Raw genomic sequence first — 15,876 nt, 5'->3', positions numbered from 1 at the left:
CAAAAGCAGGCAATTCAACCTGAGGCAACTGTAGCTGAGCCGCAGAGCAGCTGTACACACAAGAAGAAAACATGGGACGAGATCTGGGAAGTTATGTCTCACTTTTGCACTGGCCTTCCACACAGTTGAGAAAACTGCACCTACCCCCACGGGATGCACAGAGTGTTTCCCAAGCCAAAGCACAAGCAAAAGTCCAGGCAAAACACAGCCTGCCTCTAATGAGTGACATTGACTGTAGAAGCAGCTGAATCCCAGGAATGACCCATGAGCTCCTCTTGGGTTTACACTGCAAGACAGCTGAATCACTAAACATTCCCTGAGATAAATGCGTGCAACGATAAGAGGGATCAATGTCCCAGCTCTTCTTTGAAACATATCAAGAAACGCATCATGAAAATTCAAGGGTTACCCAGCCAGAGCTGTTCTGCCGCTCAGGTGTACCTAGCAGGCTTGAGTCAAACTCCAAAGATCTGCTTTTCATCCAAAGACAAATAACAAGAATAAAAAGCACAGAACCAGCTGCACTGAAGTCGATAGCAGAGCCCAGGGGAACGTACAGAGAGAAGAGAAGGCTGAGTACCAAACCCTCACATTTAACAGGTGGTAAGGAAGCCAGAGGAGGAGGAAGAACTAAGCTTGCCAGATTACTGATTACTAAAGATGTGAAGTAAATCGCACTGTGGAATTCACATGGAAACCAAAGCAAAAACGAGTTATGAGACAATCCTGTGGTCAGTGTTGCCCAATATTCCCAGGAGGCCCAGCAGGTAAGGACAGAGAAAAGACTATTGGATTTAGCAGCTAGGGAGAGGGTGAGCAGTAGGAGCCAGGGGGCAGAAGGTACAGGGTAGAGACTGAGGAAATGGAGGCCATAGCTGGTGACTGCGAGCTTGAGAAAACCTGGCAGTAAACAAGAGAAAAGAAATGAGTAAGAGGGAGCATCTGGCAAACATGTGTTCAAGGCAGAGGCCTGTGTTTATAGCGGAAGGTAGGAGCGGGAGAGGGGAGGAATTAAAGATGCATGAGAGAGAATAATGACAGGCTCTCTCCACTTCCTGAATGATGTCAGAATCCTAAGGTCGGGACACCTCGTCCTCAAAGAGAAGACATTTGACTTAGGGACAGGCTGGAAAAGTACTTCCATTATAGGTCAGGCAGTGCATGCAAAGAAACTGAAATCCAAAGAGGTGAAATAATGTATCCGAGGTCACCTGAGAGCCCGTGGCCCTCAACACCAAACTGGCCTGGCTTGAGAGCCCACCCTTTCCACCATGCTGCCTTCGATTCTACTCCCACAGGAAATCAGGACTGTCACCAATCACCCGACGCCCATCTTGTTCTATAAGCAAAACAAGAAAAGATATCAACACTGAATTACCCAAGTCACTATTATACTCAATTTTCACATTTGCAAAAGCATTTACAAGAATCCAGAGTTTGTTTATTTGTTTGTTTGTTCATTCATTTATTTATTTATTTTGAGACAGGGTATCTCTCTGTTGCCCAGTCCTGAGTGCAGTGGTGGGATCACAGCTGACTGTAGACTCAACCTCCTTGGCTCAAGAGATCCTCCTGCCTCAGCCTCCAAAAGTGCTGGGATTATAAGCATGAGCCACCACTCTGCCCAGAGTTTTAAAAATATATAAAAAGAGGCAAAGGCCACCCAGCTTATCCATTTTCCAGGACTGCCTCACTCTACTTAACTATGCATCAAGCACTTAGGATTCTCTGGACATCCTACACTTGACTAAACTCTATGAGGGTATAGAAAAGACATATCTCCCGTCCTCAAGGAACTTGTGCTGAGCAAATCTCTCTACTGCTCCATGTCTCACATTCTCCATAGATAAAATGGCCCATCCTCTTCCATGCGCCTCATGAATAACCTATACAATTTGATTCAGGGAAAAATCAAGATTCCTTAAAACTTCATTTGGAAGGTCCCCAGAGCATCTACTGAGCAGGGAAAAGGAGAAATAGGCTCAAGGTTGATGCAAAGACAGTGGGTCTCACCATTTCCTTTCCATCCTGATTCCACAGGGGCAGAAAATACGGCCAGCACTACCTCATTCATAGGATCACTCGTTCAGACAATTCAGATGTGCTCCACAACCACAGGCCTCAACCCTACCAAATTCCCTGCTGATGCTTAAGGTTATTTGCCCCAAGAGAGTCAGCAAACAGAGTAGAGCCATGTCAGGATAAGGCCAGCCGTTTAAGCTGCAGACAGGCACACGTGGCCTCATCAATATTTGAATAGCCATATGCAACTGAAAAAATAGCTTCTTTGAAAAATGGCATTTAGCTTTCCACCTGCTGTTGATCTCAAATAGAACAAATCATTCTTGTCCTGAATGGTGAGCATGACAGGCTCAGCTAGCTACCTCTAGCCTGGTAGTCCACTCTGATGAGAAAAGTCGAGATAATAGTTAATTCTACATCTCCGAGAAAGCGCGGGTAGTTGAAGACCCGTGATGGTGGGGAGGGGGTCTTGGGTGGACCCCGGCAGTGGGGAATGCTGAGGAATGGACGCGGCGAAAGGAGGGAAGAGAACTTCAAGTAGGTGCTGAATGAAAACGGGAGTTAATGGTTTCGGGAAACTCCAGGGGAATGAGAGTGGAAGGGATGTTGAAGACCCCTAATGAGTGCCCCGCTGGGCACTTTTTCTTTACGTAAGCACCAGACTTCGCGTTCAGTAAAAAAAGAGATCGCGGATTCAGGTGTGGCTCTATGAGCAAGTGAATATGCGAATAGAAGGCTGTATCATTGGTTTTGATGAGTATATGAACCTCGTATTAGATGATGCAGAAGAGATTCATTCTAAAACAAAGTCAAGGAAACAACTGGGTCGGATCATGCTAAAAGGAGATAATATTACTCTGCTGCAAAGTGTCTCCAACTAGAAATGATCAGTGAAGTGAGAAATGGTTGAGAAGGATACATTTTGTTTTTAGATGTCCTTTGTCCAGTGTGAACATTTATTCATATTGTTTTGCTTGCCCTTATGTTATTACAAGATGTCAATAAATGCTATGGGATTGTTTGTATTAAAAAAAAAAAAAAAAAAAAAAAATTCTACATCTCCTAGTTAGTGAGTGAGTCAAGACATAGCCGTAATCTCCTCCTGGCTCCCACCTCTCCCTAAATAGCCTTTACCTGCACTTTCACGAGACTATTTCTACATCTATAGTCTTCCTTCACCGGGCACTGGTAGCACAGCTCAATAATGTTCTTAGAACCTTGCTGGGCCAGACATGATAGCTCATGCCTGTACTTTGGGAGGCCAAGGAAGAGGATCCCTTGAGCCCAGGAGTTCAAGACCAGCCTAGGCAACATAAGGAAACCTTGTCTCTATTTAAAAACAAAAAACAAAAGAACTTTGCAAGTGGCACAGTACTTGGGCTTGCTGTTTCACACCCAGGGCAAATTACGTAATTTTTTTTTTTTTTTTTTTTTTTTGGTGGGAGATGGAGTCTTGTCATTCTGTCGCCAGACTGGACTGCAGTGGCACAATCTCAGCTCACTGCAACCTCCACCTCCTAGGTTCAAGCGATCCCACTGCCTCAGCCTCCCGAGTAGCTGGGACTACAGGCAGATGCCACTAGGCCCAGCTAATTTTTTTGTACTTTTAGTAGAGACAGGGTTTCACCATGTTGGCCAAGATGGTCTCGATCTCTTGTTCTCATGATCCACCCGCCTCGGCCTCCCAAAGTCTTGGGATTACAGGCGTGAACCACCACACCCGGCCAAATTACTGTGAATTTTAAATTTTCTAGTTGCTAGCCCATGTTCATGAGAAAAGAAACACACCTTTTGACTAAGGAAAGAACTGTTAACTCAGACTGTTTTACTGATGATCTCAATGATCATGCTGGTTAAGTCTCCACTATCTCTTCCATCCCCAGATAATTAATCTAAGCTCACAGTATAACTCCCATTCTCCTTTCCAGTCACCGGCTTAGGAATGATCATGTGGCCCAGTCCTTACTAAGAAAAGTTCCTTCCATTCTAAAAAAGACACAACAAAGAGACAACTGCTCCTCTTCCTCTGGATATTATCATTCGGAATGTGACACCTGTAACTCCTGCGTCCATCACACATCCAACCTGAGGATGAAAGCTGCACAGCGACAGAACCAAGGTCCCCGGGGACGCTGAGGAACTGCCGAATCAGCCAAACAAGGGGCTCTATTTCTAAACCTCCTGCAACATGAGATAATTTACCTACTGTATGAGCCAATCTGAATCAGTTTTCAGTTACTTGTAGCTGCAAGCACTGTAATTAATTCAATTATTAATCTAGATGCTACGCCTTATAGCTCCTGCAAAAGCAACGTCACATCACAGATCCGTTTGCTTTGAACACTGTAACTCAGGGATCTTTCAAGAAGGAGGGCAAACACAAAACTCTGTACTGCCCTGTCATCTTTTAAGACTGTGCCTATGTCTACTGCCCCCCGGCCTTTGTCACTGTCATGAGAACAATTTCAGAGACAATAAGATAATGAGTCAAAGATTTTTTTGCCAAGCCAATGGAAATCCTTTAGATCATAGACAAATCAGCAACATATAAACATGGCCGCCTTATGAATAAAAGCCACATTACAGAATTATGGAGGGGCAGTGAGAGTTCCTCTTCCAATCCCCAAATATTCCCCACTGCTAGCTGGCTATCACCCAAAGTTCTCCAAGTAGAGATTCATCCTTTTGATCTGAAGTAATTATTGTTAACTACAGTTGCCCATTTAGGGGTAACATGCTAAATCTTATTAATACTTAGATCTCTAGTGTACGCTTATCAAATCTTTCCTGACAGCAAAATTTGAAGAAAGGAAATTGGAAAGAGAACATTACGCTGAACACTTGAGGTCTGAGAAAGGAGGGGAACACAAAAGGGGTGAAAACGCAGAACGGTACCACAAGGGTCTGGAAAAATTATACTTACTTCCCAATTCTGTCTCCCGTTAGAACTCATTACATCTATTCAGCTTGCGGAGGTATGAGACCATAAGTAATGCCATTCTCAGCCAGTGAGGACCCGGGTTCCCCTTCAGAACCTGGCCTGGGGCCAACCCTAGGAGTTGACTCCAAAGTGGAACATCAAACCAAAACCTGCAGTGTCGCATTGAAATCATATCACTCTCTGATTCAGGCGGGAGGAAGAGGAAACCACACAGCCTGTGAGATCAGCCAGCTCCTTTTCAGCACTCAGCAAGGCATGGAAGCCAGATGGCCTTTCCATCTGGTCATCAGACAGGTCGAGCATTCCCCCAACTCCCTACCTACCACTATCTGGGACCAGTCATTTCACTTGAAGAACCAACTAAATATAAAACTGTAGCAGCATAACCACCAAATGATTTTACAAATAACTTGGCTTTATAGGAATTTTGCATTTAAAAGAAAAACTTCTGTTGTTACTTTGACAAAGACTTAGTTTTTATTATATACTTTGTTAAAAGGATATAACCATGGCAAAAATTGCAAAAACTGTTTTATTTTTCCAGATAGCTAAACTGAGATAGAAAAGGGAACATTATCAAGATTTTGAGGTTTATCACAGGCAAACCTCCTGCCAATGAGCCTAGAGCCCCCTTCCACAGTGCCTTCCCGCTTCCCCTATCCTTCATCCGAGGCCCCCACTAACCCTGAGTGGTGCTGAGTTTCTCTATAGCACTGAAGCTCCCTTTTCCCCCAAGAACACTTGGTTGAAAATGACCTCTACTCCAGTTTTACATGGTGCCTACAAGTTGTACTTCTTCCATTTTCTAGACATATCCAGGAGGTAAAAATCTGAATGGTACCAAAGGGTATAGTGTGTAGACGTGCTTCCCTTCATCTCTTGACTTCCACTCCCCCAAACTCCTTTTCCAAAAGTTATCCATTTCTTGAGCACCCTTCCAGATATAGTTTGTACATATATAAAATACACTGAAAATTCTGAGCACCGTGGCTCACACATGCAATCCCAGCACTTTGGGAGGCCAAGGCAGGAGGATCCCTTAAACCCAGGAATTCAAGACCAGCCTGGGCAACACAGTGAAATCCCGTTTCTACCAAAAAAAAAACTTAGCCAGGCATGGTGGCACACACTGACAGTCTCAGCTACTCTGGAGGCTAAGGTGGGAGGATCACTTGAGCTTGGAAGGCTAAGCCTGCAGTGAGCCATGATTGTGCAACTGCACTCTAGTCTGGTGACAGAACAAGATCCATCTCAAAAATAAAATAAAATAAAAAATAAGTTACAAAAGCACAGATAATTCCCAGAAAGTAATTTTCAGAGAATCTTACAGGAATACAACACAAACAGCAGAAATGTCCAACATACAGTCAGGTTTGGGGAAAGAGGCAAGGTTTCTTCTCACAGTGGTCCCAAACCCCAAGGGGTATTCTCCTCATCTTTAGATCTGTCATCTTTCTGAACCACTTTTAGCCTGTACCCCATCTTGAAGCAACAGCTTTCCGAAAATCAGTACTTGCTAAGTTAAAATAACATTTCGTCAACTGTATGGAAACTATTTGTTAAGCTTCAAGAGGAAGCTCAGAGCTTTAACGATTCAGGATCTAATGATCAATCCATCTTGGCCCTATTCATGTGCTTCATTATTTCTTAGACTTTGAACCTGTCTCCTCTGAGCCTTTGTCCTTCTGGACCAAGACATCTTCAGAACCAACCAAATAAAAAAAAAAAAACACTGCTCCTGATGGCTAACAGAAGGCTCCTGAGAAACAGTATAATCTCAGCCTTGGGCAACCTGAACAGTCTAAATTGTTTAAATCAAGTATGTGACAGGTTGGCTAAAACGCAGCATTAGCAATCATGCATGCAGTAACTAAATCCCTGGTTAGAGCAACAAAAGTGATCTCACTAGGAAGGCTTGGTAGCTGCCACTGTCAACCTCATTTAAACATTAGCTGCTTTCAGGCCCAGCAGTTCCTATATTGCAAGCATTCTCTCCCAACCTCTTACTCAGTCCCTTCTCTTTAAGTCAAGATTCTTCATTCAGACAGCCTGATAGGCAAGTACTTGGGCTTTGGAGGCAGGCAGAGACAGCTTGGAATCTCGGTTCTATCACTAAATAGCTATGGGAACTAAGCCAAGTTGCTTAAACTCATTAAGCCCCATTTTTCTTATATGTAAAATAAAAGTAATAAAAATGGCTCATTTTGCTGGGTCATTTACAGGGTTAAATGGTATAATTTTTGTAAAGCACTAAACACAATGTCTTTCAGCAGGACCAGCTATGTAATTTGTGAAGCCCAATGCAAAATGAAAATGTAAGGTCCCCTATTCAAAAAGAATTAGGATTTTCAGGATGGTGACAGCAATATCAAATCAAGTGTGGAGCCCTGTGGCACTGCATGGTGGCAGGCCAGGCAGTCGGCCCTGACTCTCCCGTGGTAAACACTCAATAGATGGTGCTGTCATCACCTCTTACCATCCTCCCAATGCGTATTTATACCTCACCCTCCCCTAAGGCATTCTTCAACTTGGAAAGTTTAACTAAATCATTCCAAAAACAGGCACTGGTGTTTCAGAAGTATCTGGAGTTTAGGCCGGGCACAGTGGCTCATGCCTGTAATCTCAGCACTTTGGGAGGCCAACGCGGGCAGATCACAAGGTCAGGAGTTCAAGATTAGCCTGACAAACATGGTGAAACCCTGTCTCTACTAAAAATATTTAAAAAAAAAAAAATTAGCTGGGTGTGGTGGCACATGCCTGTAATCCCAGCTACTCAGGAGGCTGAGGCAGGAGAATCGCTTGAATCCAGGAGGCAGAGGTTGTGGTGAGCCGAGATCACACCACTGCACTCCAGCCTGGGTAACAAAGCAAGACTCCCCCACAAAGAAAAAAAAAAGTATCTGGAGTTTATAAGACAAATAACTCACCAAAATGGATAACCTAAAACAGAAGATGATATTAACAGAGGCTTATGAAAATGCACACCTACCTCAGGCCTTCGCTCTGGTTTTCCATCCTGCTAAGCTAAGACTCTTCTCTCCTTCCAATCTTTGTTTAGATCCATTTTCTATGGGAAGCTTGCTCTGATCATTCAGTTCAATCCCATATTTTGCTCTTCTTCCACCTTGTATTCTCTATCCCCCTCACCTCATTCTACTTATACATTTTCCATAGCACTTATTTCATCCAACATAATCACTTCTTTATTATGTTTAGTATTCATGTTCCCCTACACACACACACACACACAGACACACACACACAAGAATATAAGCTTCTAAGCTTCTAGAGGTCAGGGATTTTTGTCTGCTTTTGTTCACTCATGTTCCCAAGTGCTTTATATATTCAACAACTATTAATGGAAAGAACAAATATCTCTGACTGAATGCATAATCAGGCCATCCTTTTTCCACATAAAGACTCAGCTGGAGTCAGGTTGCCACATTACGGATAAAAGGCAGTAATAACCAGCTCTGCCCCTGGATATCCAACAGAGTTCAGGAAACAGATGGGAAAGTTCTCTCTCTCCCCACCTCTACCAAACGTCCCTTAGTTTGGGAGAAATCTAACCCAATCATCTGTGCTGCTAAACCGACACCTCTTTCAACAGTAATTCATATGCACAGTTTGTTGCACTGACTTGCAGCAATGATGAGTGGCATTTTATAGGAATGCGCTGTACAGAACAGAGACATGTACCTAAGTGGAGGATATAATAAGCATTTTTAAAAAGTAGAACTGAACGAAAAATAATCACACATTCCTGTTTTATCACAATGACAGAATAATATCAAAGCAAATGTAAAGTCTCTAATCCCTGAATCTGTGCACAAAGATGTTAGTTAGGGCCAGTCCAAGCAGTTCTTCCTGGAGTGAATGCCACTGTCACTGGCAGCATCTCACACCCTTCCCTGTGAACTCACAAATGCCAGCTATGGGGCCAAATAACAGCAAGGTGGAGGCCTATGTGTAATTCATCCCACCAGCTGAAAGGCTGTGGCATTGCAGCTGCTGGAGAAGACACTGCCACAGTAAAAGACGGATACTTTAAGAACAAAAGAGAAGGGCTGCCCCTCTGCATATGGGTAACATGTAGCCTGTCAGTAGAAACCCCTGGAGCACCCAATCATCAAAAGATATTTAAGGGCCAACATACTCCAAGTTCTTTACTGAGGACAGGAAGCACATCTGGGACCCCAACCACCATGCTGCCCACATGGTGTCCTCAGGACAGGCTCAGCAAGCAAAGCCCAGAAGAGCACACTGAACATCTGGCTTTTGCCCCAGCATGAACTAACTATACCACTCCCTCTCAGCCCCGCACTCCGCATTTTTTTTTTTTTTACAAGCCACTCTCAGCCACCACAAATACTTTGGTGGGAATAAGCAGGGAGGTCCTCATTCCTTGTCCCAAAATAACGTCAGCCAGAGGCAAAGGCCAAAGAGGTGGAGCCTGCAGGCCATTTTGCAAAAGTTTCAAATATCCTGGTACTGACCCCATTAAAAAAACCGTGAAGGGGAAGCAGCCAAGCCTCTAGTGGTTTTCTCATTAGTGTCCCCCCTCACCCCTGCCTCCACCCCCCTTACAAATGTCTGCATGGACAAGAAACAAACAAACAGAGGGTGCATCAAGTCCTATGATCAGTGTTGGTTACAGGAAACAAAATTTCCTCTTGCAAACTTAATACCAAAATGTTGAAATTAAAAACTTTAACAGGAATGTGTGAGCTCTGAGACAGCTTAATCCCCAAAGAGTTCTCGAAGGCATTAGTGTAAGGCTGAACAAGCAAGTGGTGAGCTGCCCCACCTTCCCCAGGGTCTTTCTTAAATGTGCAACTGTCTCAGATTTTCCATACTCCTCTGCTGGGTTTTACTCTGAAGAGAGAGGAAGCAGATTTCTTGGCCGTACGGTTTAAGAAGGCAAATAAAGCCGCCTTTCTCCTTAGAGGAGCCCTTTCAACACACACACACACTCACACACACACACACACACACACACACACGTGTACTTTTAAAAATATAAATATGAAAGAAAGGAAGGGACTGAGGGAGAAAGAATACTAGAGAGATGGAAAAGAACTGCTAGTTAATCTTGTTCAGTTTTTTTAAATCTCAAAAAAAAAGTCAACAGCAAACTAGGCAGAGGCATGTTATTCTCAAAACACACACTCCTCCTCCGGCATTACAGTTTTGTTAGCAACAGTAAATGATGTTACAGATAGGAAAAAGCCTCAGCTCAAGGAAAAAGCAGGAATTGTTAAAGGAATACAAAGTGGCATTACTCTCACGAAAAGTGCAAAGGGGCCAGCTGCTGCCCACCTTCATCTGCTCAGTCAAGTACACCTCGCCCAGGACCTCTTGATTCTGGCCATGCCCTGCCCCAAACCCTGCCTTCCCAGGTCCCAGGACTCCAGCTGCTCCTCGAGTGACACCACTTCCCCGCTTTGAAAGCCCTCCTGCCCCGCTCGCCAGGTCCTCACCGTGTGGTACATGAGGGCCTCGCCGTCCCCGGGCTCTGACAACTCGCTCAGCTTGCGGTCCCACTGGAGCACGCCCTGCTCCCCGCTCTCCAGCACCTCCATGGCGGTGCGGGCCGCGCTGGCCGGGGATGCTGAGCCCAGGAGGGGACGCGCAGAGCTGCCTCGGACCGCGAGGTTCCTCTCTCTCCGCGTGTGCGTGTGTGCGCACGCGTGTGTGTAGTTTTGCACTTGGAAGGCAAACGTCTGCTCCTTTGCCGGAGAGAGAATGGCCAAACGCTCCGGTCCGGTGTCTTCGGAGATCTGAGAATCCCCAGGGACACTGGCCTGACCAAAGGCTGCAGGGGCTAAAGCGGGATGTGCATCCAAAATGAAGGCAGGAGATCCGCTCTCATCCCAGGAAAATCCCTTCGCCGCAAGCCCACTTCCCGCTACCGATCCAGACACAAACTTTGAGACTCCCTAGGGATCCTAGGCTCTGCTCCAGGACCCAGCTGTGGCCTGACCAATCAGATATCTGCCTAACCCAACAGACCCAATCAGAAGTCTTGCTCTCGGCTCTGTCCCGCCCTCCAAAGGCAGAGGCCGCGGGAAGTCTCCGCCCATGCCTTAGTAGGTCGCCGGGGAGTGTTCGTGACGTCACCGAGAAACTCCTCCTGCCTAAGCGCGGCTCGCTGTCGGCAGTCGCCTACTGCGGACCAATAGAGGGCCGGAGTCCGGAAGTGATGGACTGGAAGCTTGACCAATGTGAAAGAGGCGTCTAAAAGGTACAGCCAATGAAATAGCGACAAGAATACATTTTGTAAAAGAGGGAGGGTGAGCTCAGTCCTCTTGCTGAGAATCCGCAGAAATTAGCCAGCGAGCCGACAGGGGGCGCGAGAGTTGCTGCGCGGTGGACTTAAACATTTTCAAAGACCTTAGTTCATTTGAATCTCGTCTTGGATTTTTTTTTAATGAATTACATATTATACAAAAATACAAATATTTCTCATGCACATAAATTTATATTAGTGCAGCTCTAGCAAATTGTCATTGTTCTTCACATTTTTCCCCCCTTTTCTGTTGAGTCCTATTCTTTTTTTTTTTTTTTGAGACGGTGTTTCGCTCTTGTTACCCAGGCTGGAGTGCAATGGCGCGATCTCGGCTTACCGCAACCTCCGCCTCCTGGGTTCAGGCAATACTCCTGCCTCAGCCTCCTGAGTAGCTGGGATTACAGGGACGTACCACCATGCCCAGCTAATTTTTGTATTTTTAGTAGAGACGGGATTTCACCATGTTGACCAGGATGGTCTCGATCTCTTGACCTCATGATCCAGCCTCCTCGGCCTCCCAAAGTGCTGGGATTACAGGCGTGAGCCACCGCGCCCGGCCAAGTCCTATTCTTTATGGACTTCATTCACTTACTGTATTTTTTCTTTCATCCACTCGATAAGCGCCAATGGCATGCTCTTCCAGTTCCCAGAGAAATAAGCCCAGTCCTTGAATTCATACAGCTTTTTTCTCAGAGGAGTCAGGCAATAAACAAAGAAACATTTAAATTCAGAAAGTGGAAATTGCTATAAAGAAAAATAAAAGCAGGATAACAAGATGGGGCAAGATCAATGCTATTTTACATGCTGGTCAGGGAACTTCCTCCTAAAGGAAATAAGATTTCGAGAGAACCTGGTGTTCTGGTGGCGGCCGGGGAGGCCAGAGTGGCTGCAGCAGAGGTGCCTGGCAGGGATGGGTAGGAGAGGCCCGAGAGGTGAGCCCGGGCCAGGGCACCAGGCAAGCCTCCTAGATTAGCAAAGACATGGCCTGTTCTAAAGGAATTCCCCCAACACTGTGATTCTTCTTCCTCCTTTTTGATTGCTCAAAAAACAAAACACACACACAACAGCCCTTAACTCTAGAAGTTTCTTACAATGGCACATTCAGATATTAGGTATTGTGCCGTCTCCTTGGCAAGTATTTTTTGGTGGGTGGGGATAAATGTCTTTGAACTCCATGTTGTCTTTAAAGCAGCAGTTTATCATACAAACTATTCCATTTGTCTGGTCCTATCTCCTGGGGTCTTACTCTGTCACCAGGCTGGAGTGCAGTGCCGCAATCTCGGCTCACTGCAACCTCCGCCTGGGTTCAAGCCATTCTTCCGCCTCAGCCTCCCGAGTAGCTGGGAGCACAGGCGCATGCCACCATGCCTGGCTAATTTTTGTATTTTTAGTAGAGACGGGGTTTCACCATGGCCAGGATGGTCTTGATCTATTGACCTCGTGATCCGCCTGCCTCGGCTTCCCAAAGTGTTGGGATTACAGGCGTGAGCCACTGCGCCCAACCGATCTCCTGGGGTCTTTTGACCCTTGTTTTGTTTTTTGGGTTTTGTTTTGGTTTTTTCGTTGTTTTTTTTAGACAGAGTCTGGCTCTGTCACCAGGCTGGAATGCAGTGGCACAATCTCTGTTCACTGCAGCCTCCACCTCCTGGGCTCAAGCAGTTCTCCCGCCTCAGCCTCCTGAGTAGCTTGGACCACAGACATGCACCACCACACCTGGCTAATTTTTTAATTATTTGTAGAGACAAGATCTCACTTTGTTGCCCTTGCTGGCCTCAAACTCCTGGGCTCAAGTGATCCTCTCCCCCAACTCTCCCAAAGTGCTGAGATTTAAGGCATGAGCCACCACGCCCAGCTTTTGAGACTATTTTAATGCTTACATAGAAGCTCTCGTTTATGGGGCACACCTTTATATAATAGTTTTCTCATTTTTCTCTTGGGTTCTTGGTTTTTCTTTTCCAGCCTGCTATTCCCTTCACCACATTCTTTCCATAGATGTTTCTTTCCATTTTTAAAAACTTTTCCCATTTTTAACCTAGCACTCAATGTAAAATGGTATTACATCCACATAAACCCATCATAAATTGAAAATATCATAAGTCAAAAATGCATCTAATATACCTAACCTATCAAACATTATAGCTTAGCCTAGCCTATGCTAAATGTGCTCAGAACACTTACATTAGCCTACAGTTGGACAAAATCATCTGGTAACACAGGACTAGTTATTTACTGTCATGATGGTGTGACTGTCTGGGAGCTATGGCTCCCTTGTACCAGGGGAGAGTACCATATCACATATTGCTAGCCTGGGAAAAGATCAAAATTCGAAACTCAAAAGTCAGCTTCTACTGAATGCATATCTCTTTCACACCATCATAAAGTCAGAAAATCCTAAGTCATAAGTCAGGAACCATCTGTACATTCTCCTTAATGTAGGAATACAAACATTGATCTGTGAGGCATTTCTGCTTTTGACAAAGTCTAATCCTGTGTATGACCCATAGTAGGTAGTTTCCCAGATGGCATCCAATGATGCCATTTCTTGGTGCTCACACTCTTCTGTAATTCCTCCTCTTGAGTCTGGGCCAGACCTAAGGACTTCCTTCTAACAGAAAGAATAGGGCCAAAGCAGCAAGACGATGTCAAAAAGATTATGGCTCCTGACTTGCTTGTTTCCTCTTCCTCTCTTGCTTGCCTGCTCTAAGAGAAGCCAGCTGCCATGCCGTGAACTGCAATGTGAAAAGGCCAGTGCAGCAAGGAGGTGTCCAGCCAACAGCCAGTGAGGATCTGAGGCCCTCAATCCAACAGCCCATGAGCAACTGAATTCTACTAGTAACCATGGAAGTGAACACAGAAGTGGATCCTTCCCCAGGCGAGCCTTCAGATGTCCACAGACCCAGCCAAGATTTTGACTGCAGCCCTGTGAGAGCCCCTATGCCGGAGGACCCAGCTAAGCCACGTTCAGCTTCCTGACCTATCAGGTAATAAATGTATGTTGTTTTAAGCCACTAGGCTTTTCCTTTGTAAAATATGTATTGTGTGGCACCCTAAATGATTTGGCTAAACTAATCTGCACTCTAATAGTAACATCACAATCCCTCGTGGTGAGTTTCTCCAGCCTCCTTTGTTTCATGTATCCTTCTCTGTTAAATGCACACACAACTTCTTACCAGCCTGTCTTTCTGTCTTACATTTTAAATACTAAATTCTTTCCCTTTTCTTCTCCTTCTTAGAACTTAGCAATGTAGTTGACTCTCCTTCTGGCTTCACTGGCATCCTTGTTCTCCTGTCCGTTATTAATAGATTCATGCCACTTGCATAACTGGAAGTCATACGTTCCCCAAATGAAAATCAGATACATTAGCCAATGAGACATTTTTCTGATATTATTTGCTATCTTTCCATGTGTCAGTCTATTTACAAATTTGTTCTATGTGCTTTCTATACCTTCATCTCAATTATTAAGATAAATTGTATCTAGAATTGGGCACTTGACAGATCCCCCACACCATGAAAATAGAATCCATTTTCCAAGTTCCCATGGCCCCATTCATCAGCATGCTTTTTATTTGACTGCTCAATAAAAATTAATCTATTGAATTCTCCTTTTGCATGTCCTGTACTTTTTCAGTTCATCCACAGTGATAACTGTTAAGTACCTGCTAAATTTCGGACACCATTGTGTATACATCTTTCCAGGTTTAAAACTCTCTTAAAAAAAGAAATGAGGCCAGGCATGGTGTCTCATTCCTATAATCGCAGCACTTTGGGAGATTGAGGTGGGAGGACTGTTTGAGGCCAGGAGTTTGAGATCAGCCTGGACAATATAGCAATCTGTCTCTACAAAAAATTTTAAAAATTAGCTGGGCATGGTGACACACACTTGTAGTCCCAGCTACTTGGGAGGCTGAGGTAGGAGGATGGCTTGAACCCAGGTCAAGGCTGCAGCAAACTGTGATGATCCCACTGCACTCCAGCCTGGGAAAGTCTGCCTAGGCCAACGTGAAAAGGCTGTGCAAAGGCATCTCTGGTGCCACATCGTGACACCCACGCATGACACGAGCTGTGAAGACTGGGTCTCCTCAAGTGAAATTGCAGGCCAAAGAATGCGTGTGGGGTAGACAGCAGTTGGCTTATCAAGGTCTCCCTCACCGAATGGCTCTGAGGATTAGGTGAAGGGGACAGGAAGGAATACTTTGTTGGTTTCCCAAACTGCTATAACAAATACTATAGCCTGGGAGGCTCCAAACGACAGCAATGACGCTCCCAGGTGTATACCGCCCTCTAGTGGTCTCTGCCTCCTCTCTTTCCTTTTTTTTTTTTTTTTTTTTTTTTTTTTTTTTTTTTTTTTGAGACGGAGTTTCGCTCTTGCTACCCAGGCTGGAGTGCAATGGCGCGATCTCGGCTCACCGCAATCTCCGCCTCCTGGGTTCAGGCAATTCTCCTGCCTCAGCCTCCCGAGCAGCTGGGATTACAGGCACGCACCACCGTGCCCAGCTAATTTTTTGTAATTTTAGTAGAGACGGGGTTTCACCATGTTGACCAAGATGGTCTCGATCTGTTGACCTCATGATCCACCCGCCTCGGCCTCCCAAAGTGCTGGGATTACAGGCTTGAGCCACCG

The 15,876-nt window shown here is 45.1% G+C and overlaps 1 protein-coding gene across 1 annotated transcript in view; it reads right to left on the bottom strand.

Moving 5' to 3' along the window:
* Positions 1-10,904, bottom strand: part of CREB3L2 (cAMP responsive element binding protein 3 like 2) — a 138,463-nt gene extending 127,559 nt beyond the window's left edge. Inside the window, exon 1 of the mRNA XM_002751946.6 lies at positions 10,444-10,904. Coding sequence (XP_002751992.1) covers positions 10,444-10,545 — 102 coding nt within the window. The 5' untranslated portion in view covers positions 10,546-10,904. The remainder of the gene's footprint in view (positions 1-10,443) is intronic.
* Positions 10,905-15,876: the final 4,972 nt, after the last annotated feature.

Source organism: Callithrix jacchus, chromosome 11 (assembly GCF_049354715.1).
Source record: "Callithrix jacchus isolate 240 chromosome 11, calJac240_pri, whole genome shotgun sequence".
Classification (NCBI taxonomy): domain Eukaryota; kingdom Metazoa; phylum Chordata; class Mammalia; order Primates; family Cebidae; genus Callithrix; species Callithrix jacchus.
This window is presented reverse-complemented; position numbering and strand designations above follow the sequence as displayed.